This window comes from Elgaria multicarinata, chromosome 4 (genome assembly GCF_023053635.1).
Source record: "Elgaria multicarinata webbii isolate HBS135686 ecotype San Diego chromosome 4, rElgMul1.1.pri, whole genome shotgun sequence".
Taxonomy (NCBI): domain Eukaryota; kingdom Metazoa; phylum Chordata; class Lepidosauria; order Squamata; family Anguidae; genus Elgaria; species Elgaria multicarinata.
In genome coordinates, this window is record NC_086174.1 from 93,827,886 (window position 1) to 93,851,658 (window position 23,773).

Below are 23,773 nucleotides of genomic sequence, written 5' to 3' on the forward strand. Positions count from 1 at the left end.
TGAATTTGTCCAATCCCCTTTTAAGGCCATCCAAAGTGTTAGTCCTCACTATATCTTGTGGAAGCAAATTCTAAAGTTTAGCTGTGTTTCTTTTATCAGTCCTGAATCTCCCACCAATCAGCTTCATAGGATGACCCTGGGTTTCAGTATTATGAGAGAGGGAGAAAAATGTCTCCATACCCACTTTTTCCACACAATACACAATTTTGTTCACCTCTATCATGTCTCCCCTTACTTGCCTTTTGTCTAAGCTAAACAATCCCAGCTGTTGTAACCTTTCCTCATTTTAGTTGCTCCTTTCTGCTCTTTTTCAAAGTCTACAATGTCCTTTTTAGCTGTAGTGACTAGAACTGTACACAGTATTTTAAGTGTGGTTGCATCATAGATTTGTGCAAGGGGAGTATGATCTTGGCAGTTTTATTTTCAAATCCTTTTCTAATTATGCCTAACATGGCATTTTCCATTTTCACAGCAGTCACACACTGGTTTGACATCATCAATGAGCTGTCCACGACAACCTCAAGATCTCTTTGTTGATTAATATTTAAAATGAAAAATATTTAATGCATTTCTACAGTCTTCCCAAGACAGTTTACAATCATGGAAAGCAATCCAATCTTTTAGCATTCTGATTATGAGTGTAAGGCTGCAAGTATGCATCTCGGAGTAAGTCCCATTTAACACAATGGGATTTACTTCCAAGTAGGTATATAGGACTGAGCAATGAGTGGGTGAATGGCTAATTATGGAGTAAGTAACCCTTGCAATGATCGAAGCCTACGGAATTTTTTGACCAGAGCTAAGTAAGAATTTTAGTGGTGAGTGCGGAAACTTACATCCTTGTAAGCTACTTTTTTTAAAAAAAACATTTCCTAGCAGCATGATGTTGCTACCGTCCTGAGCCCTTGTGGATAAGATAGTCCTGTTACATAAAACTAATTCTGGCAAAATATATAGATAAAAAGGTAAGTTGCCTATCTTACTCGTTCCACAGGTGAATTCTGCTAAATGAAATACCCAGTTTGGCCCCGCCCCTCAAAGAATGTCGAATCCCCAACAGCCAATGACACGCCGCGTCGGGTCAAGTTCCCGAATGTTGACAACATTTCTCCTCGCTGCACGTGACCGTGTCTCGCTTCTGGTAACCGCCGTGCTCGGAAGAAGCCGCCGCTTTCCTTTCTTCTTGGGCATCGTCCTTCTTTTCCTCTTCGGGCGCAGCGAGCAGCAGCAGCGGCCATGAACTGGGCCTCGCTCCTCTTGCTACCCGGCGTTCTGCTGGGCCTCTGCGCCGGGGAGAATCTCCTTCCTAACCGAAGCTTCTTGCTGCAAAGCGGCTGGGAAGGAACGGCTTTGGGAGGCCGCGCCCCTGCTCTGTCCTTGGAAGTGCTGGAGGCGGCGGCGGGGGACCTCTCTTCGCTGGGCTCGGGACTCGCGGGGGACCTGCTGGAGCCGGACTGCAGGGAACTCTTGGCGGGCTTCGCCAACAGCAGCGTCAGGCTGACCGATTGCTTAGTGCGGAGCGCCCGGCCTGTGACGCTCTGCCAGAACTGCTACCGCCAGTACCGGGACCTCACGGAGCGGTTCGACAACATCACCGGCGCCGTGGGGGTGCGTGGGCTTCTTCCTTTGCATGTGGAACCTAGCCAGACTTCCCTTGCGCTGGAGAGGAAAAAGGGACTCAGGCAGGCAGGGTAGCCAGATCCAAGCTTCGCTCCTTTCCTAGTTTAGCTTGCATTTCTGATAAAACAACGACAGAGTCTTGCAGTACGTGACTATTCTGGCGCAGTCCACGGTCATCAAAATGCACCGGATGGAGTGGACGCTTCTACTCCGCGAATGCTTACGCCATAATAAGTTTGCTAGCCTCCTTAGGGTGCCGCAAGACGTCTTGTTTTTGCTGTTGAAAGCTTAACATGGCTGCCCCTCTGGAAATTGTATTTCTGATATGTTGAAAGGAGGGATGCCTGTTGCATTGGGTTAAGCAATCCGTGACTAGGTTATGACTCTGGCCTGTTTAGAAACAAGTTCCCAGAACAAAACTTGTCAGAAGCTGTAGTAATTAGGAACTATTCCTAGAGTGCAATCCTATGCATGTATAGGCCGGAAAAAGCCCTACAATTCCCAGCATTCCCTAGCCAGCATGATGGGAGCTGTAGGGCATTTTCTGTCTAAACATGCACTCAGTGCCCTCCCTGGCAGGTTTGGGACAGCACTAGAGGCCTGCTTTCTACAAGTAGGGGGAAAACCTGTTGGTTGTTTTATTGTGGTTTTAATTTTTGTGAACTGCCCAGAGAGCTTCGGCTATTGGGCGTTATAAAAATGTAATAAATAAATAAATAAAAGGTGAGAAAGGAACTGGTGGATAAACCAGGTGAGGGCCGCAGCGGCCATGTACTCTTCTACGCACAGTCAACCTGCAATTAGTAGTTCGGTTAACTGTGGGATGTTTAACCAATAGGGTCTGGGTTTGGACTTCATGGAGCCAGTCTTTGAAGGCTGAGTAATCAAAGAGTCTGCGGAATGTGCCTGGCATGCGCTGCGGCAAATCACAGGTTAAGTAACTAATGATTTGCCGCTGTTACATGCAAGCCTGGTCTCTGAGTAGACCTGTCATTTCATCGGATCAGCAGGAACTTAAAATAGAGATGTCTTGTTGTGGCTGGAAAATAAGTATGTTTCTGACTAATTTCATCACTCTGTTCAGTTAGTCACATGTGCCTTAAAATCAGTTCACAGGTTATAGAAATGCATGGAAAATGTTACTGTAGAATGGGATACTCTTATGTTTGCAGTCTGTATCTTCTGCTGTCAGACACAAAGGGTTTGCCCTCTTCAGTGGAAGGCAAGTCTTGGTGAATCAGACTTAAAATGGGGTATAGCCCTTCATTTGTGGATGAGGTAAGGCCTACTGTAAGGCTATATTTGTACAATATTATAAAGAACCTGCAGAAAGAAAAGGCATGTAGTATGCGCCTGGGAAGACTGTATCACTGAAAGATATTTTATTTTGTGTTATTTAATGTATACCCTGCTCCTTCAACTACAAGAGTTCCTAGGGCAGTCAACAAATACATAATAAAACAGAGGTGGGAACAAGGTAGCTCTGAATCTACTGGTAGAACTCTGTGTGATAAGCAATAGATCAGAAAGGATTTTTTATTCTCAATTGTTTAGCAATAGCACCAACAAAATGAAACATTTCCTGCCCTGTTGGTAACCAGGAGTGGATTTTTGTGCAGGATTGTGAGGTCCATTAAGTTCTGATACTCAAAACAAAGTCCTGGGTCCAGAATTCTTTAATCCAAAGGTTGGTGGATTTTGGCAGATGTTTGTTTAGGAAAAAGTGAAGTAAATCCAGCCCACCCCTCTCATAACTATAAAACCTAAAGTTTTCAATAAAAAGTAACAAAAATGCACCCCAAAAATGGGCAACAGTAAAAGATATAATAGCCATAAAATCTTACTTAAAGGCTTAAAGATTGTTTTTAAACTCGTTAAATGCCTGAAAAAATAGAAATGTTACATGGCACTAAATGAGAGCAACATGCCAGGTGAAGTTTCCTGGGGAGGACATTTCAAATAGTCAGGGAGCCACCACTGAATAGCCTCTTGTATCTCTCAGAGGGACACCCCAGTTAGAGGAGTGGGTGGGTGGGTGGAGGAAACGTGGTGTGGAGTGGCACACTAACCCCTGCCAGGGCCCCTGCCACAGGATCGCAGAAACATGCTGTGCCCTGTGGTTCTACTACCCAACCTTCCGTGGTTAGAATACTTACTGTCACTTAGTTTAACCGTGCATCCTGCCATCCTCTACATGCCGCTAAACGGGTGGGTGGCAGCTGCTCTATTTGGGAAATGGAAAAAAATGGCCACGGACCATAGAGACAGTCCATGGCAGCAAGAGTGTTGCTGGAAGTAGTGGCTGCTTTTACCTCTGGACTCCATGGTTGCTGTGGGGTTCCCATCAGATGACAGGGAAAGCACCATGGACGCCTGCTAAGCATCTTGCAGGAAAAGATTAGCAAGCGTGGGTCGTCTGCCCACCATGGGAATGAAGTTCTCCCACCACATGACATGCTAACCCACCATGAATTGTGTTTTTGTCATCAGAATATGCCCATAGAAGTGAGGCTCAGATAATGGTGATCAGGTGAACTGGTACAGGAGAAGGTGTTTCAACTAATTCAAGTAGAGGTGGATGGGAGGGCCAAATCAAGAACTCTTTGTAGAAATACAGCATTCCAGGTAGAGCCTCCCTTCTGGAAAGTTCTGTTTATATCTTCCTAAAGTCACTTCTACTTGAACCATGAAACTTTTTGTTTACAGGATTTATACCCTATTTTTTTGTCAAGTGTCTTCAATGTGAATAACATAAATTAAAAACATGAATAAAACTCCAAAAGTTAGAATGACAAATGAGCACCAAGATTAAAACAAAAAACCCAGCCCCTGTAATTCCCCCCCCCCCTTAAATACCACTAAAAGCTTTTGAGGACAGTGCAGATTTTGCCTAGAAATGGAGAAGTAGTTGTTTCACTCCTGTGTGCATAGCTGATTCCAGAAGCTGGTATTAGGAATTTATTTATCTGACATCATAGAATAGTTCTTGATTCCTCCTTTCTGTTTGAGGCCTGCCATGGTCTGAATGATGTGAGTTGATTTTTAGGGGACTGTTGCATAAAGAATCCAGCCTTTGCTAGATTAGCATTGGAATTCCAAGTTTTGGTTTCCTGAGTTGTATCCAGCCCTATGATGCTGTGTTTTTTAGAGATTTTCTTCTGTGTTCTGTGGAAGTCTTGGAGCTACACAATCTGTTCAAAGGCAGCCACATATCTCCTGCTGGGTGGAAAAATAAATAAATCTGATAATCTGGCCTTGACCTCTATGTACTGGTGAAGCTAAAGAAATTGTTGTTATCTGTATGTATAACAATTTATTACTTTTCTCCCCCTTTTCAGAACACTACTGAGAGTAACAATTGTGCCCAAAGCCTCTTGATGTCGGATAGGCTCCAGATAGTTGTGATCCTGTCTAGATTTTTTACTGACACGTGGACGAAAGCAAACTGCGCAAGTAAGTACTTGGCCAACTGTCTTGCCTGCTTTCTACATACTACCTATTTGTGTTGGAAATAAGCAGATCCTTAACATGTTTCCTCATTGAAAATTGAGTATAGGAGTTGATGGGTTCTAGGAATAATTAAAGTCCCCCTCGCCCCGTGTGCCTTTACCTTATACAAATACTGCCTTAGTTGAGTGCAAGTGCCGATTCTGACCTTTAAAGCCAGGATCTGGATTTGGATACCTGGAGGATTGCCTACTCCCAGATGAGCAGCTGAGATCCTTATTGGAAGCCCTTTTCTAAATACCCTTGCTATTATTTTTATTTATTTATTTATATAGCACCATCAATGTACATGGTGCTGTACAGAGAAGTGAGGCTCAGATACATTGCCTGAGAGGTCAGGTAGATAGTGGTTACAGAGAGGGCTTTTGTGTGTTGTACCCTGACTGTGGAACTTCTTCCGAAGGGGGAACTTCCTGGCCCTTCACTGTTTTAGTTAACCTACAAAGGACGTATTTGCACGTAACAGTAAACCCAAAATGCTGGCTTATTAAAACAATATGAACATAGCACATTTACTTCTCCCTTTGCACGAGTGGGTAAACCCAGCATGGATAGCTTAGCAGGTCATCTGAATCCAGAATTATCATCTCTGGCACCCAAAGAAGACAGGTTTTGTAAATCAACAAAAAACCTTGGTTTAAAGCTGCCTTACAAACCTGGCTTGTTTGGATGCAATAAGCCACAATCCTGAGTTCAGGCATTGCACTAAGCTATCGGTGCCTGGTTTGTTTACCTTTTTGTATGAAGGGAGAGTTGAAGCAGGAGTAAACAGGCTGCATACACTAGCATGTTATTTGCTCACATTGTGGCTTAATAAGCCAGAATTCATAGTTCATTGTTGTGTCCAAAAGTTACCAAGATCTATTCTGTTCATCCAGGTTTTTGATGGACAATTTCAAATGATGATGATGATCAGAGAAGTGCTTTTTTTTAAAAAAAAAAAAGTTAATATACAGTATTATAATATAGTATTGAGCTATTTGATAATTAATAATGTGCTTCTGCTTCTATTTGAAGGGACTGGGAACTATTTACATTTGCATTAAAATCTTTGAAGGGGGTTTAATGATTTTAATGATTTGCTATGTTTTTATTTGATTATGGATTTTATTTTCTGAACTTTTTGCAAATTGCTTTGCCTGTCTTCAGAAAGCTGTAATAGAAATACAATAAATGCAATGTAACTTATTGCTTGTGGGTTTCTTCTTTGTTTCTATTGCTGTTTTTTTTAACTGCTACCTTAGCTTTTTGTGTTTGTTTTTGATGTTCCTGTTATTGTGCTTAATAGTAACTTGTTTGGCTTTTTTAATGGCTGTTTTTATGATGTTAACTATATTAGATCCAATTTTATGGGAGAAAGGTGATATACACATTTTTTTTTATTTTAGTTATTCCTTAGGCTTTCCTTTCTGCCATCTCTTTTGCTGTTCTCTGGGGAAACTGGTCAAACCTAACCAACCTCAGCTCTGTTGTGGCTTGTTGTGGTACTCAACTTGGTCCCTTCTAAGGCAAGAGAGCTGTGTACAATCAATATGTCTGGATTTGGTTTGAATGCTTCCACAGTTCTTTTTTAACACATGCAGTTTTTAGTTAATTTTATTCCTGGCTGGAACAGAATAACTTTGGTCTTTGCCCATTTTACTACTAAGGTGACTAAAACTGATTTAACTTGTGTTTTTTTCTAAAATGATGTCAAAAAGCTCTCCCCTAATAATGAGACCAACTGATAGGTGTCAAATTAATTCTAATCATATGCAATACCTATACTTCTGCATCAGTGAAACAGATCCAGACAGTTCAATAGGATCGGAACGAGCTCTTGGGTTGGATGTGAATGCACAAGCCTGTTTCTGATCCTGCAGGATGCAGAAGCCTATTTCATGATCATTTCAGAAAAGGTACTGGAGAGCAAGGCTTAGGCAAAAACAGCAATGTAGGGAGGAGAAAGGAATAGGATGGCTCAAAAATTTAAAAGCAGCCTCCATGATTAGCCTCTGTGTAAATATTTGTACAAGTCTTGCACAAGAGGTGTGCAAGTCTTGAACTTGCACAAATATTCAGTGATAGCTTATTTTCCTCTAGTGCGGGAGTGGGCAATCTGTGGCCCTTCCAATGTGGCTTGGCTCCAGCTCACATCACCCATGACAGTAGGCCATGCTGGATGATAGTGATACTGGATGGGGCTGCTGGGAATTCAAGTCCAATAACATCTGGAGGGCTGCAAATCATCTATGTATTTTATTACATTTATATCCTGCCTTTTTATTTATTTATTAAATTTATTTATTAAATTTATATACCTCCCCATAGCCGAAGCTCTCTGGGCGGTTTACAAAAGTTAAAAACAGTGAACGTTAAAAAGTATACAAAATTTTAAACCATCAAAAATATAAAAACAACAGTATAAAACAACAGAGTTCCTGCAAGGAACCCAAGGTGGCTTACATGATCCTCCTCTTCTCCATTTTATCCTCTCAACAACCCTGTGAGGTAGGTTAGGCTGAGAGTCAGTGACAAGCCCAAAGTCACCCTATAAATTTCATAGCCAAGTGGGGACTAGAACCCAGATCTCCTGAGTCCCAGTCCAACACACTAATCACTACACTACACTGACTCTTAATGAGAGGAATGAAACAGATGTACAACATCCAGCCTATGGGCAGCATTATGGCCCGTGGAAGCCTAAAGCCCAATTATCCCAGGAACCCCAATTTGGGGGTGAAAGGGGCTGTTCTTGTGCCTTTTTAAAAGTTTCTGGTTTAAAATTTTGTATATTGATTTTTAATGTTAAATGTTTTTAATCTTTGTAAACCGCCCAGAGAGCTTCAGCTATGGGGTGGTATATATATGTAATAAATAACAACAATAATAATATGGGTGCAAATATTGCTGCTACTAAGAGGTGCTTGGTGGAGAGAGATTACCATTAAGGGGCTGAGCATTTCCACCTCTTCCCCCACCCCCGCCCCACCACCATAGAGCCTGATAGAGGGTCGTATCTAGTGTTAGTCCTGTGTAAAGTGGACCCACTGACATGATTGGAACTTAAGTTCTATTCAGTCTACTTTGCATAGAAGATAGAACTAACACTGGATACTACCCAAAGGGCCTGTTCAGGCAACATGCTAAACCATGGTTAAGCGGTTAACCCTTTTGCAGCAAATGGTTACTGAGTGTGTTTAAACCATAATGTAGCCGCCGTGGTTAGGAATGGTTCACATGACACACTAAGCCATAATGTTTAACTCAAAATGCTTAACTGCTGTGGCTTAGTGTGTCATCTGAGCAGGGTCATGGTCTGCTCCCAAAGACTGCTGGAAGAGGTGCTTGGTTGAGGAAGACCAAGTAATATCAAAACTCTTTAGTGTATGCGGTGCTTGAAGGAGGACGAGCCATCTTTACCTCCGCAGGTGAATGATAGGGACAGAGAGAAGGGACCCAGGTGAGGGCTGTGAAGAAAACTGCCATGAATGAGAGGCTGCCAACGGATGTTTGTAGGTTAATTGTAAAGGATCTCGTCTTGCCTTTGAGGGAATGGAGAGCACTTTGGCCTCATTGTAGCAGTTTTTTATTGCTGTGTCAGGCTTTATTCTCTCTCCTATTGAGTTCCGAGCTGTTGGATTAGGTCAGTTCATTCCTGTTGTTGTATTCCATGCTGTACTGAGTGAGATTTATTCTTATTATGTATTTACTGAGTGACACTATGGTTATTTGTATTTGTTTTTCTTTTGTTTTTTGAATTGTTATATTGTCATTAAAAAAAAATCAATTTTTTGAAATGTTATATTGTTGCGAGCCGCTTTCCAAATCTTGTGGGAAAGTGACATACATATAAACATGATTATTTATAAAATGCGTAGAAAGGTACTAAGTTCTGTACAAGGTTTTTAAAAAGACTGTCCCTACCCCCACAAGCTTACGATATAAAAGACACTAGACACATCATAAAAGGAAAAAGAGACAGGGAGGGGAGAGGAAAAAAAGCAAGCTCTGGCACCAATTCTTAAAAGTTACACAGAAGATCTTATAATGACCAGGCTGAATGGAAACAGTTCAGGGAGGGACGGGCCCCCCAATGGTAGCTGGTCTTACAGCCTAGCCAATGGAGTGGGCCTTGTTGTCCCAATGTCCCATCTCTCTCTGTCTCTTGTCCAGCTAAGTTTGAAAGGTGATGGTAGAAAATTCTAAAAGGTTCCAAACTGCATTTACCAGACTGAACTTTCAACATACCAGAGTTCCGTTTTAGAATAGGAATAACACAGAAGCACAACTTATTCAATAGCTGTTGTTTGGTCCCTTACCTGATATGCAGTTGTGTGAAATGTAAATATTCAAGTGAGCTGCATTCCTTTGGCACTAATGTATTGATGATGTATGTCTCAATGTGTGCGCCCTTACTTTAAAATTGGGGTGGCGGAGAGGAGGATGACAGTGCTATATGTTGTGTGACTTGATGTACATACATAGCTAGACTAGCTGTGTGAGAGCTGCCAAATGCTGACTGTTCTGAAATGTTTTACTCCATGAATCCTTTGGTTGTGGGGGTGGGGCAGGGATAGGTTTCCCCCCCGCCTTTTTTTTTTGCTTCTTGGGAGACTGACTGTACTCCAGTATATTTTAAAAATATAAGTAAATTGTTTAGATATACACTGAAGATGTTTCAAATGTGTATCTAAAATGTAAAGTGTATGTGTGTGTATTGCAGGGTACACTTGTCAGGAGTCATGATTGGCTGTAGCTTCCTTTTGAGTGTACACACAGTGGCTCTCGCAATTTTTGCTCTCGCAAACATTAGTTGGTTTCTTCTCTTGTGCATAGCTTGAAACCTAGTTTCTGCCAGTGCAACATGGTTTGCGCTAGCAGAATGACACTGTTGAATACTGCCCTAAGTGTATATGCTGTTTTTTAAAGGTAAATTAAGGCTTAAAAATTGACCTTGTTTGAATGCAACACCAAACCACAGTTTAGCGTCATGCGGTATGAGCTAAAGTGAGGTTTGTGCTCAGTTATGCTCCCCCTCCTCCAGTGTAGGTGCAAGGAGGAGATCAGAAGTTTTTGCTTCGCTTTTAGAGTAATTGCCATATCTCGATGTCTGAAATGGGACAAACTGTGCTTGATCTTAACTATGATTTGAAGCTGGCTTGTTTCAACAAACCATAATTGACCACAGTTTGAGGACTGGATGTAACACTGAACTGCTGTTCATGTAAAACAGAAGTGAAGGCTTCTGATCTCCGTATGACTGTGCTGGAGAAAGAGGGGAGGGGGGAGCCCACAAGCTCAAGGCTCTCTGCCACTGATCGTTGAACGTAGCATTACGAATGCAGCCATTTTGTGGGAGCTTATGCTTGGCGAACTATATGACATAATTTTATTCTTACCTTTCCTATAGCAAAATGACACCAGTGGAGGCTGGTGGCTCTGATGTCAGTTTGCCAGTGAATCCGCTCCGGGTTTCAGCCAGAATTACTCAGAACTCTAAAGGAGCCTTCCAACATGCTCTGCATTTTGGATAGCTCCTTCAGAATTCTGACTGAAACCCAGAGTGTTCAGGATTTACTGCCCCACTGACACTGTAGCCACCAGCCTGCACTGAATGACATTAAAAACATGTCAAAGATCTCTTTTAGGAGATACTTTAGGATAATTATAGGAGGTAGCCTCGGAATATCTTGAAACAATGTACAGAGCAGGCAATTCCCCCCCCTTATAATTTGGACATAATTTTGAAATATGTAGTTCATCTCTCTCTCTCTCCCTTAATTTTCTTTCAGTTTACATTTTTCACAAAGTTTTTTTCATAATCTATTATTATTATTATTATTTATTTATATAGCACCATCAATCTAGGGTGAAGCATCTGTTGTGTTGCGTAGAAACTCATAGGCAAACACTCTTAGTTACAAACTCATTTTCTTCATATCATCAAGGCCAGTTAATTCAAACACTAATTATATAATCTCATGGGTTTCAGTATCATCTCTATGCTGTTGGCACCCACTTTTACCTCTTGCTATTTACTGTTTTACTCTGTACAGCACCATGTACATTGATGGTGCTATATAAATAATAATAATAATAATAATAATAATAATAATAATCTTTTGCCCTCCATCCAATCTCCTTTCTCCAACTGCTGTCTAATATTTGTGCTTTCTCCTTGCCTTCAAAGCCCTCCATCTGAAGCTTTGCCCCTTCCTATCTCCCTGTGCATACTTCCCAACGCATCACTTCCTGTGATCTTTGCTCGTCAAGTTCCACCACTTTCAGCCCTCTACAGGTTCCTTTCTCCTGGAGCAACCCCCACCCTACATATGCCCTTGCTGGCCCTTATGCCTGGAACTTCCTCCCAGAATGCCCTGTGAGACCACCTCTCAATGCCTTTAAGTCCTTCCTCAAAACTCACCTTCACTGGGAAGATAATCAACCCCCACGCCTTTTTGTAACAAAGCAATGTGCATGTAATGGAAGCAATCTCATATCCTTCTCCTGCTTTAACTAGGTGTTCATCCCCTCCCTTTTTCTGTTGTTTCTCTGGGGCTATTTTAGATTGTAAGTCCCTTGGGGTAGAGACCTGTCAAACATTTTCTTTGTAAAGTGCCATGTACTTAGATGGTCCTATATAAATCATTATAATAAGTATAGTAATAAATATAATAAAATCTGAATGGCTCAAATCTCAAAAAACAAAAGAACCCTTGGCCTATAACAGTCCATAATATACTGGGGGTTTATTGTCATTTCTATATTTTCTTTCACAGATTGCTTAAAGAAAAACAGTGAAGGCTTATCGAATGATACAGTGAAGTTCCTGGCCTTATTCAATGAATCTCTGGCATGCTTTGAACACAACCTCCAGGTACTTATATGGTTTGTATAAGGGTACAGTTGAGCCCTCTAATTGTGTAGTGAAAATGTTTTATTTTTTCCAAAGCAAGATGCGGCGAATATAATTCGCAAACTCTTATGCAGTTTAGGCAGGTAGAACAATTATCTTTAAAACGCAGGTGTTCACAACTGAGAGAACAAAATGCATTCTAATTAATGTTCACCTCCATTTCATATGCAATTATGGCGCTGTTTTGGTCTCACAATAGTTAGTAATTATATAGGAAGAGTCGTGTAATCTCTGCATATAGTAAATCACTTTCTTTCCTTATTCTGGGCCTTGTCACCTCCTGATTTAACTATATGGGTCTTCTGGTATTTTGTTATAGTTTGAATTTAGCCATAGACGCCTAGCTATCTGAATACATTTAAAAAGTTGTGTTTCAATATGAACTGTTAAAATTATTTTAATCTAGTATCCCCTTTTATATTGGAAAGATGCCACAGTCTTCTTGGGAACAATATACTTAAGTTGGAGCAATTGTGCATCCCATTGTAGGCTTTCATATTTCCGTTTATACCCTAAATCTAATTTAGATCTGCACCCAAAAAATTAATAGTGTAATTCATGGCATTTGAACTGTTTTACTGTCCAGAAGGATGATGATTAAATGAAGGCCCCAAGCCTAAAATGGTTTCTCTGGCTTTCATAAGAATTTTAGTCAAATCCCAGACCTCTGCTCTGGTTTGGTTTTGCCAAGTTTTCCTCTTGATGCATTTCCTGTAGAGAAATGCCAAACGTATCCTTTTTGCTTGAACAGGATGTTTTTGTCTTATTCCTATTGTATAAATACAAAAAAAATTGAAATATCAAAATCTTGAAAAGCAGCACTGCATATTCAGATTTAATGCATTATTATATTGCTATAACTGATATCCTGCCTTTCAGGGTACAAATACTTCCAGCTTTTTTCCAATATTCACTGATGTGATGCTAGTTTTATAATAAAGTTATTTCCCTTTTTTCTCCTTTTATTTTGATATAATGTGTTAATTTAGCCACAAGTCACTTGACTGTCATGGGCGGTGGTGGGGGCTAGAAAGGGGATACAAATAAAAATAATAATGAATGAAGTCCTACAGCTTTTCCACCTGTTCTCTCAATTAAGGTTCAGCTTCTAGGCTCCATTTTGTGTGTGTAAAGTACCCTTGCTGCTGTCACCATCTCAGAAGCAAATTCTTTGTTTCCTTTTAAAAGCCCCATTCATATAATTAAGAATGTAAAATACTGGATCTTGTTTGATTTTTTTAGCTTAAGATACGTGAAATGGAATGGTGGGCAGAGTCTAGGTGAGTGACAGGTGGGCAATTGTCAGTTGAGAAGTTAGAGGAAAAGACGGACAAAGACAGTTAACGGAGTTAGTGAGATGACTAGGTGTGTGTGGGGGGGCAGGGGGCAGGAAGAAGCTTACTTCAGGCAGTCAAAATGAACACATAAAGAGGGCGTCTGGCCATGCATGCAAGCCCTACTCCCAACATTCCTATGAGGGGAAGTGTCAAATATTTGGTACTTTGGATGAATGCAGGCTGAGTGTGGAATGCAATTAGCACATCCCACTGATGGAATGGTTTTGGTCAGTGGAATGAGAAGAGCCCTTCCATGTGCCCTCAGAACCTGCTCCAGAGGATCAGGAGATCCTTCAGACTAAATTTTGGGAGGGGGCGGACAAGGGAGGAGAGGAGAAGTGATATAAGGAGATGAGTCAAATTTATGGGGAGAAGGGTATATGGGTATATGTTACCTCCAGTATGACAGGCATTATGCCTCTGTACTTCATTTGCTGGGGAACATGGGTGGAAAGGTGCTGTTGCACTCATGTCCTGCTTGTGGGATTCCAGTGGGAAACTGGTTTGTCACTGTGGAAACAGAATACTGGGCTAGATGGACCCTTGGTCTGATCCAGCAGGGCTCTTCTGTGCCATTGCTTTCTGTAGAAAATGCTCCCAGGTTGGTGTATTTGGCAGCTCATGTCCTTATAATGCTTAATGTTGGTTGCCAGTTCAAGACTGTGTATGTTTAAATGATCCTATTAGCAAATTCTGTGTCTAAAATCACATTCTCAATAAAGAAAAATGTAGATAACTTTCAGTGCATGTATGTCTTCTTTTTTTTAATTGTTGATCAAAGTATCAAATGTTAAAAATGTGCTGTTGTGATGGGTTCTGTGATACCAAAACAAACCACCTATTGTTGATGTACAGTCATTAGCGTAACTGTTCTGCATTTATGTTGGAATAGTCAGTAGCTATTGAATAATGAGTGTTGTCAGCAGGAGGTAAATGAAAAGAATAGCAGAAGTTGGACAAAAATGGGTATACTGACAGCTTGAAAACATACAAATGAAGTTCACCCAAAGCCCTACAAATAAGCTTCTATTTAGTGCATTCTTGAAGTAGAGCATCTATCTGCATCCAAAACATGCCCTTTCCGCACAGCTTCCTCTTAACTCACCTGCTTCTTTGATTTAAGCTAAAACATCCTTTTCTCTTTAGGCACCACTCTAACACAAATGATGAGTTTCCTGTACTTGCATGTGGTATATATTAACTTCCCCTTTTTCCATTCACCTGCCTGTTATACAGTGAGAGAATGGTGGTGGTGGGCAATAATTAGTTTAAGGGGGGTGTCAATGCTTTTTTTTTTTTTAAAAAAAAAAAGGTCATCCCAATTCTTGCTTGTCGAGTGAGCCAATAAGGTTACATTCTAATTTCTACTAAGCATCATGTTTGCAGAAGCTATATCTGACATGATATACAAGATTTTATTGGTTTTATACTCCTCCCCCAATAAATAATACATTTCCACACCCCAAATAAATGTTGGTCAAGTGGTGGGGATGGCAGTCTCTCTCTCTCCCCCCCCCCACATTCTGCCAGTTCTTTTAATAAATAAACACCATTGGATTCATTGGGAGCACCTAAGGCTGCCCCAGGCTGCCATAACTGAGGAATCCAATCCTGGGGCTCCTCAGGGCAGCAAAGGGGTGTTCGATGCAGCAGATCTAAGGTGGCCTCTGCCCAGTTCCAGAATGACCTGTTTCAAAACCTACTGCCAAATGTAGATCAATGTCTGTAGAGTTTCCATGGGCATACGGGGGCCATTCTATCCTAATCTTTTCCAGCCTGTCAGAATTGAGAGTTCGGATTCCTCTGTTGTTCAGAATATCAGATCTATTGGGATCTTGTTGGGTATATGAGGTCACTGAATTAAAGCACTGGCAAACCCACCTGGGAAGCTAAAGCTTCATTTGACTGTCCTTCCTGGTTTTGTGAATAGATGTGGCAGAGGAAAAGTGATTATGGTGTGTTTTGAATTCCCCTGAGAGGCTTTCATCTGAAAACATGGGCCAGTTTGATTATATTCATGATCTTGGATCATGCTTCAGAATCAACTCTAATCTAGATCCATTAGTTTTTAAAAAAATCTGATTATTTCTGTAGCGGCAGGAAGACGATCTGCTATCAAGTAACTACACCGAAGTATGCAAGAAGTGTAATGCAACATACAAAACCCTCAATGTCATGTACAACAAAATGCAGAAGAGTGGCCAGGAAGATGAATCTGAAGAACAGTCCAATTTGTGTATTGATGTTGAAGATGCAGTAAGTTCTGTTTTCATTCATTTCATGTTGTGCGTCTCCTACCCTCTCTTATTATCTTCTGCCTTACCTGTTGGATTAGTAATTAATTGAGTACATTTTAAAATGTTAATGTCTTTCAAACAGATACTCAAGGTGTAATAATACGTAAGGAAGTATGATAATGAAGATGTAGTAATCAGAGTCATAAGAATGGTGAACATATCCAATAATGCAATTCCATGCAGTACAATACAGTGCAAACTCATGGCTCAGTCCATAAAAGTGCTGCACCTGCAAATGAACAATTTGGTTGGCAGGACCCAACTAGAGTGTTTTAATAAAAGAGGATAGGCCATCATTATCAGCACCAATATTTAGGGTTGTGGTGCAAGGGTAGTTTGGCTGAATTCATATTGTCTCTTTCCGTTTTTTGTGGAGAAAGGATAGGAAGCATTTTAAAAACATGTATCCTTCTTCCTATTCTGCGTATATCATCTCAGGGCTGTAATAACCTTAATGAAATCAAAATTGCAACTAACATTGTTAAGGGCCTACTAGTAAGGAATGTGTGTTCGTTTTACCAGAAAAATTGCTTTGTATTTCTCTGACCTCCACTTTGTATTCTCTTGACCTCTAACCTTTCAGTTCTCTCTGTACCAGACTGATCTTCCAGTGAGCCTGTAGGCGAGGGTGCCATGGCCTTTTGGTTGCCATTGCTGTAGCTCCTCTGACACAGTGGTGACTGAGCAGTTATGGGGTCACATTGCTAAGTGGAGACTTGGGAGAACTTAGGCCATTGCTAGATGAGGCGTTAGCGTGGTGTGAGGCCCGGTCTCCCTCCTGTGCATCCAGATGACGCACAGGGGATTCCGGGGTCAGGCCGGGCTAACGCCTCCCTTAACTCGGGATAAGTGGATTCACTTATGGCCCAGTTTTTCCGCAGTGACTTCCGTGGCTTTTCCCGGCTGCTCGCTTACTTGCGAGTAGCCAGGAGAAGCCAAGGACTGGGCACAGCGCTCCATAGGAGCGCTGTGCCCATCGGCCCGGGGGGGGGAATCACGGGGGCGCGTGGAGGGGGCATCGGACATGACGGACGGGGACGGCATGGCGGATGGGGGGGAGAAGAAGAACGGGGACGGGGGACAGGGCATGGCGGACGGGGGGAGGACGGGCGAGCGAGTGGGCGGGGGGCATCACACATCGTGTGTGGGGGAAATCAGGGGGAGCGGGGAACCCTTTATTTTTTAAAAAAAGCACTTACCTTTCCGGCAGTGCGCTCCTGCGCACATGGCCCTTTAAACGGCGGAAAAGCGGAGCACATGACGGGGCTTTCCCTTGCCTCGTCGCATGTTGACATGTGGAAAAGGGCGACGGCGCGCGCTAGCTGTAGCGCGCCGTCGCCCCTCCTCCCAGATGGATTTTCTGGTAGGTCTAGCAAGGCCCTTAGAATTGGAAATCCATGAGCTACTGTTGTTAACGACTTCTTTCATTTTTGGACACTACGGGCTTTCTCATGATACTTGATGTGTATCAGCCAAGTGTTTATTCCCCCCTCTACAAGCCTTTCTTTGAAAAGAAAGCATGTATTCATAAAAGCTGTTTATCCTAACCAATACATGCTTTCTTGAATTAAAGAGGCTCTGCTTTATGAGATAGTTGGAGTGTGGCTAATATAACCTCCAGGGGAGGGAAATTCCAGTGTCAGAGCAACAAAAAATGCACCTATACAGGCATTTAACTTGGCTTATGGGGTGTTATACTTAAAAGAGTACCCTTAGAGATCACAAAGGACTTAGCTGAGGGAGGAATACCTTGGATGTCTAGCACCCAAGTTGTTCAAATTGTGCTCATAAAATGATAGAAGCTCTGGAGCGCATTCAATGCGGAACCTGTTGGTGTCTGCACAAATATTGATGACTTCTCACGATGGACAAGGTTTTTTTATTTTTATTTTTTAAGCTATGAATTCTCTCCTTATTAGATGAACATCACACGAAGGCTTTGGAGCACAACTTTCAATTGTTCCCTCCCGTGCAGCGATACTGTGCCAGTGATTGCAGTTTCTTCATTTATTCTCTTTTTACCAGTTGTTTTCTACCTGAGTAGCTTCCTTCACTCAAAGCAGAAAAAACGTATCCTGATTATGAGTAAGTAAATGGCCAAATCTTTACTCTTGGGTTTACCTTTAATATCAGGAGTGTTCAACCTGCTTCAGGCCAAAGGCCAAATTTAATTTCAGAACAGCTCTTAGGGGACACATTCCAATAGCAGGGAGGGGTGAAGACAAAATGGAGTGAGGTCAAAGGCAAAGGAAGTGTGTCCAAAATATCAGGATATTTTAGTTTAAACCTCTTACTGCTAGTAACTAAGGTTTAGGGGAGGCGTTTCAACCTTTTATAGAATGGGGGGAAATCAAAAGCTAGGAAACCACCAAACAATCGGTGGTTTTGGGGGGGGAAGTGGGGCCCGACCATCCAGGGAACCCCAGGGATGGGCTGGATTTGTCCCACAGGCCTGAGGTTCTGCACCCCTGTACATATCATTGGTGGGTGGTGACCAGAAGACATTCTGCGAGTGGCACTTGGATAGCATTGTTTGAAAGACCCACTTTGAATGATTGGGAGCGGTGCCTCTTGGGGTCCTGCATTACAACTGTCCCAGCCTGATGTGAACTGAGCTGGGCTGGATGTGACATTGCATCCAGTTGCTCTGGCATCTTGGTGCGCTCTCAGGCTCAAAAGACCTCCTGCCGAGACATCAGCAGTGTGGGTGGCATTGAGGTTGGTCAAACCGAGCAAAGCTGCCTGGGGTCTGGCTGCCCTTCTTGCCTGAAGGGATGCTGCCATGGGCAGCTAAGGTTTGCCTCAAGCCCCCTCTGATCCAAAGGACTGCAGTGGCTGTGGCTGGCCAGGGGAAGTAACCAGTGGATGCTAATGAGGGGAGCTCCTCCTGCTTCTCTGTCACAGTGGTGGGTGAGCTTAAGGAGGAAGCAGGGGGAAGATGGAACGGGCAGGAGGCTCTATTTTAACAAGCGGCCCAGCAGTATGTTGACCACGGATGTATAAAACCAGCTTCTGTTTTCCAGTAAATCATTTACTTAACATGTTGGGCACAGTGACCTAATCTGATAAACAGTGTCATGGAACCGGGTTGTGGTCTAGCAGGGATGATGGATTTCCCAAAATAGAGCACAGCCAACTGATCAGCATGTGTAAGAATCCAAGAGTTGGAACAGATCTTGGAGGTTATGTAGACCCGGCCCTGCTCAAAGCGGGATCTGCAATGCAGTATGCAAGTACAGCATCTCTGACAGATGGCTGTCCAGCCTATATGCAAGTATGTCCAGTGAAGGAGAGCCCACCACCTCCTCAGCCATCTGTTCCACTGTCGGCAGCTCTTACCATTAGGAAGTCTCTCCTAATGTGTAGAGAAAATCAGCAGCTGAGACCCTAACATCAGAGCAGCTTCAGCCAAAGGCAGCCAGAAGGGCCATGACTGCTGAGGCTCTAGACAAACCCTATGATAGATTAGAGGCTATGTTGAGGGCCAGAAGAAATGACTTAGGAAGCCAGATGTGATCCCTGTGCTGCCAGTCGCCTGTCTCTATGGCATGGTCTGAACTGATACAAACCAGGAAAAACTGTACCATGTGATTCTGCTGCATGTTTTATCTGAATCGCTCCGTTCGCTCAGAGGGTTCTGGCATGAGAGAGTAGACCTGTTTGCCTGCTGGCTTCAATCTCTTGTGCGACTGAGATGGGTTCTTATGAATGGAGAGGGGGCTCTGCTTCTGTGGGATTTCTAACTCTCTTCTTCTTTTTCTAGCTAAGCGGTTCCAGTCAAATAGCAGTTACGTGAACATCCAGGAAAAATTCAACTGAGCCTTCAGAATGCAAGACACAACAGGATAGATCTGATTTCTCTGAAAGAGATAATTATGATTTAGCCATGCACTGTATTGTAACATGTTGAACAAAATGCTGTGTGACTCTCAGATGGGTACATTACTGATGTGGCAAAGGTGTCCATTGAGAGGCTGTGTCTGACCTCCAGTGTGAAATGAAATAGAGACCATTTCCCCCCCTCTATACTTGTGCTTTCATCTCACTTGTTTTCTGATTGGTAACTTTTTAATATGCACTTGTTTCCATGACACATTCCTATCGTGCATTCTTCTTACACTGGATTGCTAACGGTCTAATTTTAACTTCCAGGTTACAAGTTCACAACCTCTTATTAGTAGCATTCTTGTTTGTCTGTAACCTGAGCATTGATTTTTTTTTTAAGGTGTCATCAGAAAATGAAAGTAGAATGACTGCATTAAATGCTAAGAATATTCAGAAACTTCAGGTTATAGATCTTGGATCTTAGCTGTCTAACCAAATCATTTCTTGAAATACTGATTAGTTAACTTAAATAGTTTCGACATTTTGCAGTTCTTTATTGCTGGCACTATAGATGGCAAAACTACTGATCATCTGAATTATGTAATATTTATGGAATTCCACCTTGGCAGAAACTTTGTCGCTTGATACTGCCGTGAATAGAGGCTGATCACCTGAGTGCTATACTTGAGCAAGCTCTATTACCATGAGCCAGGTCCCATGACAAAAACTGTGGGGATGGTGATAACTAAGGCAACCCATGACAAAGTGCCGTGCCTGTAGGCGCCAGGTGCATATGCAACTCCCACTCAGGGATTGTTGCGTTGTGTGAACCCCGCAAACATGGGTTATGCAAGGGGTGTTTAACTCTTGCACAGCCCACATTTGCCAGCTTCTTACAACATAACGTGTGTGTGTGTGTGTGGTTTGCATATTCAAAGTAGTGACCATACGAGCCCTGCACACACCACAGCCTCACCATGGTTTAAATAACCCATGGTGGGCTGTCGTGTTGTGCAAATAGCCCCATTGTTAAGTGAGTTAATTTCCTCATCTGTTCCTAATGTTAGTCTTTACGGACTGGCTTTATATTTAACAGTGCATAGAATAACATATTTATTAGAATTATAACAGTATTTTGCTATTTTTTTGTATATATTGCCTCAGGGAAGTTAAGTTAAAAACAAATCACTGGAGATGCTGAATTATTTGGCCAGAGTTGGTTTGGGCCTAAGATCTAAAAGGGGTTTACATATATTTTATGAAAAGTAGTGGATTTTTCTTGGTACAGTTCTTTAAAAAATTCTAAATATGATAGTATTTTAGTAGCAAAGAAGGCACATTGATTTTTCTGTTTTAAGAAGATCTGAAAACATGGTTCAGACATCTAGGATCTCAGACTCTCAGGGTCTAAACTTGTGGTAGAACTTAAATCAATGAAAGGAATTCCTTTTTTAAGAGGACAAAAATGGGCAAGGGGAACATCTCTCTGCTCTTCCATGTCCCAAGGGGGGAGAACAGTCTCTTCACAATCTCAACAGAAAAAGAAAATGGGTGACAGAGAAAAGGAAGCAAAGGGCTCTTCAAGCAGGACTTTTTTCTAAGTCTGATGAACAGGAGTCTAATTTGTTCCACCTCCACAACGTTATGCTCTGAGACCTTACACCCAAGAACTAGATCTTTATATGGATTGTGAAGCAGGTCCACCACAACCCTAAATACTGGTGTTGACAACTATGGCATATCATATTTTATCAAGACTCTCTAGTTGGGTCTTGCTATCCAAATCGTTCATTTGCTGGTGCAGCAGTTTTTAGAACTAGGCCGCTACTTTGCACTCTAATAATTAAAGCATTGGACTTTTCCCATACCTTCTAGTGTTTACTTTTTAACCAACCGTCCATGGAAAATATCAGCAAATAAGAAGCAAAAATAAAAGATTCATTAGATTGTCAGAGTGGTAGAGACTTCCCTAATCAACTTGACTTGACCTTACTGATTTTGAGTTGTTTCTCCAATGTACTAATGAGATCCACAAACTACTTAAGTCTACGTAATAGGATTTGTGACAGGTTAGCTCTGTTGGATCAGCATGGCTAAGCAGATTTAAAATAAAAGTATGCTGACTTAAGCAGTGTTGGAGTTTGGCCAAATAAAGTAGAATTTCATATTGCAGAACATGTATTCTTCCAACCTACCTACATAAGGATTTTATGTAGCTTAATACCTAAAGATATCTGTCTGTTACTGATGGGGCAAATCACGTTACTATTTTTTAATGTTTATTTTTGTACCTGTTGCATGCAGATTTCAAGATGCTTGGATTTCGGCAACTGCTGCCCTTAATAGCATTACATTGATTTGAGGCATCATATGATGGGGAGCAGCTCAAAGCAATCTTTCATTCATGCTGAGTGAGGCTGTGTGTGCAGAAAGCTACAGAATGACAGATTTGCTCAAATAAGCAGTGGCTTTTTGAGCGCATTCACATTAAGTAGGTCTCAAAGTCATTACTCTTGGGTATAGTGGTTAAGCACTTGGAAGAAAACTGCTTTTATGATTTTCTTAGCTGCTAAGCCAAATGAAGGTACTCATGTGATTTTTGTTGTTTTCTTGTTTAAACTTAAAAGAATGAAAGACACAACTTGTTTTTAAACTTATGAAGTTGTTACTTTATGGTATAATGCTATGTTTTCCACATGGCTTAAAATCTTATATTGTGCATTGAAATCTCTTTTTACTGGATACTTTTTCTACCTTTTAGTGTTTGTTTTTCAACCTAGAGTCCATGAAAAATCAGCAATTAAGCAGCAAAAAATTAATCATGCAGAAAATGTGCTTTTTTATATCATCAGATGGAATAAAGATTTGTTTCTTGGAAATGACTTTTGTTACTGGATTACTGTATCTGTCATACCAGGGAGAAATCTGTTTTTTCTGTCTGCTTCATCCTTGTCCTGAGAAATGCAGATACGTTTTTGCACTTACCAGCACAGAGCATGTTGTACTAATTGAAGCTAAAAGATTAAATTACTATACACATGAATGGTGGAAGCAAGGCCCTATCACTGAGAAGGTGCTGTAACTGGCATATCAACTGCAGCCAATTAAAATGAGCTATTGGGCATCCAAGAGTAATGTGAAATCTAGGAAGACACCTAGCTTGTGACCTCACTCATATGACCATATGAAATTGCTTTATACTGAATTTATTTTAAGGTATTTTTATACAAACTTTTTATCCCGGGGCTGCTTACAATAATTTAAAACAAAACAAATATACAATCAACCAAGTAAAGGTAATAATGTAATTGGTACAATGCACCTTTAAAATGGCAATTAAAATGGAAAGTAAAACTAATTTCCGGTGCTTTGAAACAGCCAATACTATTTTAAAATACAAACCATTACAATACCTGAGAGAATAAAGGGGTAGTATCCAATTGGGGCCTTGTCCTTGTGGCCAGCCCCACTGGCTGCAGTCTATGCACACCCCTACTGCATGTGGCTGCGATGTGGTGCTTCTGTGGTCAAACTGACTGACGGTTAGCTTGGTCATTGCTGTTGGCAATTGGCCCGGAGCTGCACCGCCCTTCCCTCTGGCTCTTGATGGTGCCTAGCGACTGAGGCAGCTGGCCCCAAGCACTCTCCCTTCAGGCCTAGGATGGTGGACCACTACCAGGGGAGGGCCACCAAAGCCCAATAAGTTTTCCCTCCCGCCCAAGGCATGCTGGGAGTTGTAGGCATAACCCTAAGTCCCTGAATAACATGTTAATCTTTGAACGCTGTCTGAGGTGTGGTGGGAGACAACTGGATAGTGGGCCTTCTTAGTTGTGGCACCCTGCTCATGGATTTCTTTTTCCCTTTTTGCCTAGTGACTGCATTAATGGCTTTCCAGTGCCAAGACCTTTTAATTTGATGAGATTTGGTTTGCATGTAGTGACCTGGTTTTCTAATCCATGCTTTATTTAAAATCAGTTACTCTACATGCTAGTACTACACTTCCCAGCATGCCTTTGGTGGCCCGCAGGTGCCTAGATCCTCTGAGAGGCGCTTTCCTCCTCTCTTTGCCAATGCTGCTCCTCAGTAGGTGGCTGCCAGTCCTGCTGGGACTGCTTCAGCCAGGCCCAGGCTGGGCACTGTGCCCCACTTCGTCGGGCCTGTTTCTGGGCATGCACAGAGCTCTTCCCTTTCTTCCATGTGCACACTCCCCCCAGATTTTGAGAAAACCGTGATATCAGGACGGGGTGCCTTTGGGCATGTTCAGAGATTGGCTTCTCGAAGTCATGCTG

At 42.0% G+C, this 23,773-nt stretch overlaps 1 protein-coding gene across 2 annotated transcripts; it reads left to right on the forward strand.

Moving 5' to 3' along the window:
* The first annotated feature begins 1,117 nt into the window (after positions 1–1,117).
* OSTM1 (osteoclastogenesis associated transmembrane protein 1) lies at positions 1,118–22,363 on the forward strand. Of its 2 annotated transcripts, none has more exons than XM_063124822.1 (6): positions 1,118–1,602; positions 4,959–5,073; positions 11,889–11,986; positions 15,457–15,618; positions 17,579–17,744; positions 19,423–22,363. In XM_063124822.1, exons 1-6 carry the CDS (start codon positions 1,237–1,239, stop codon positions 19,476–19,478), a joined length of 963 nt encoding a protein of 320 aa, XP_062980892.1. In that variant the 5' UTR covers positions 1,118–1,236; the 3' UTR covers positions 19,479–22,363. The 2 variants fall into 2 exon arrangements, with proteins under 2 accessions (XP_062980892.1, XP_062980891.1); XM_063124821.1 differs by having other exon boundaries at positions 1,120–1,608.
* The last annotated feature ends 1,410 nt before the right edge of the window (positions 22,364–23,773 follow it).

Coding starts and splice junctions, on each gene's coding strand:
- OSTM1 (XM_063124821.1), top strand. CDS start 1,237: ATGAACTGGGCCTCGCTCCTCTTGCTACCCGGCGTTCTGCTGGGCCTC. Junction 1,609..4,958: donor ACATCACCGGCGCCGTGGGG/GTGCGTGGGCTT, acceptor CCCCCTTTTCAG/AACACTACTGAGAGTAACAA. Junction 17,745..19,422: donor AAAACGTATCCTGATTATGA/GTAAGTAAATGG, acceptor TTCTTTTTCTAG/CTAAGCGGTTCCAGTCAAAT.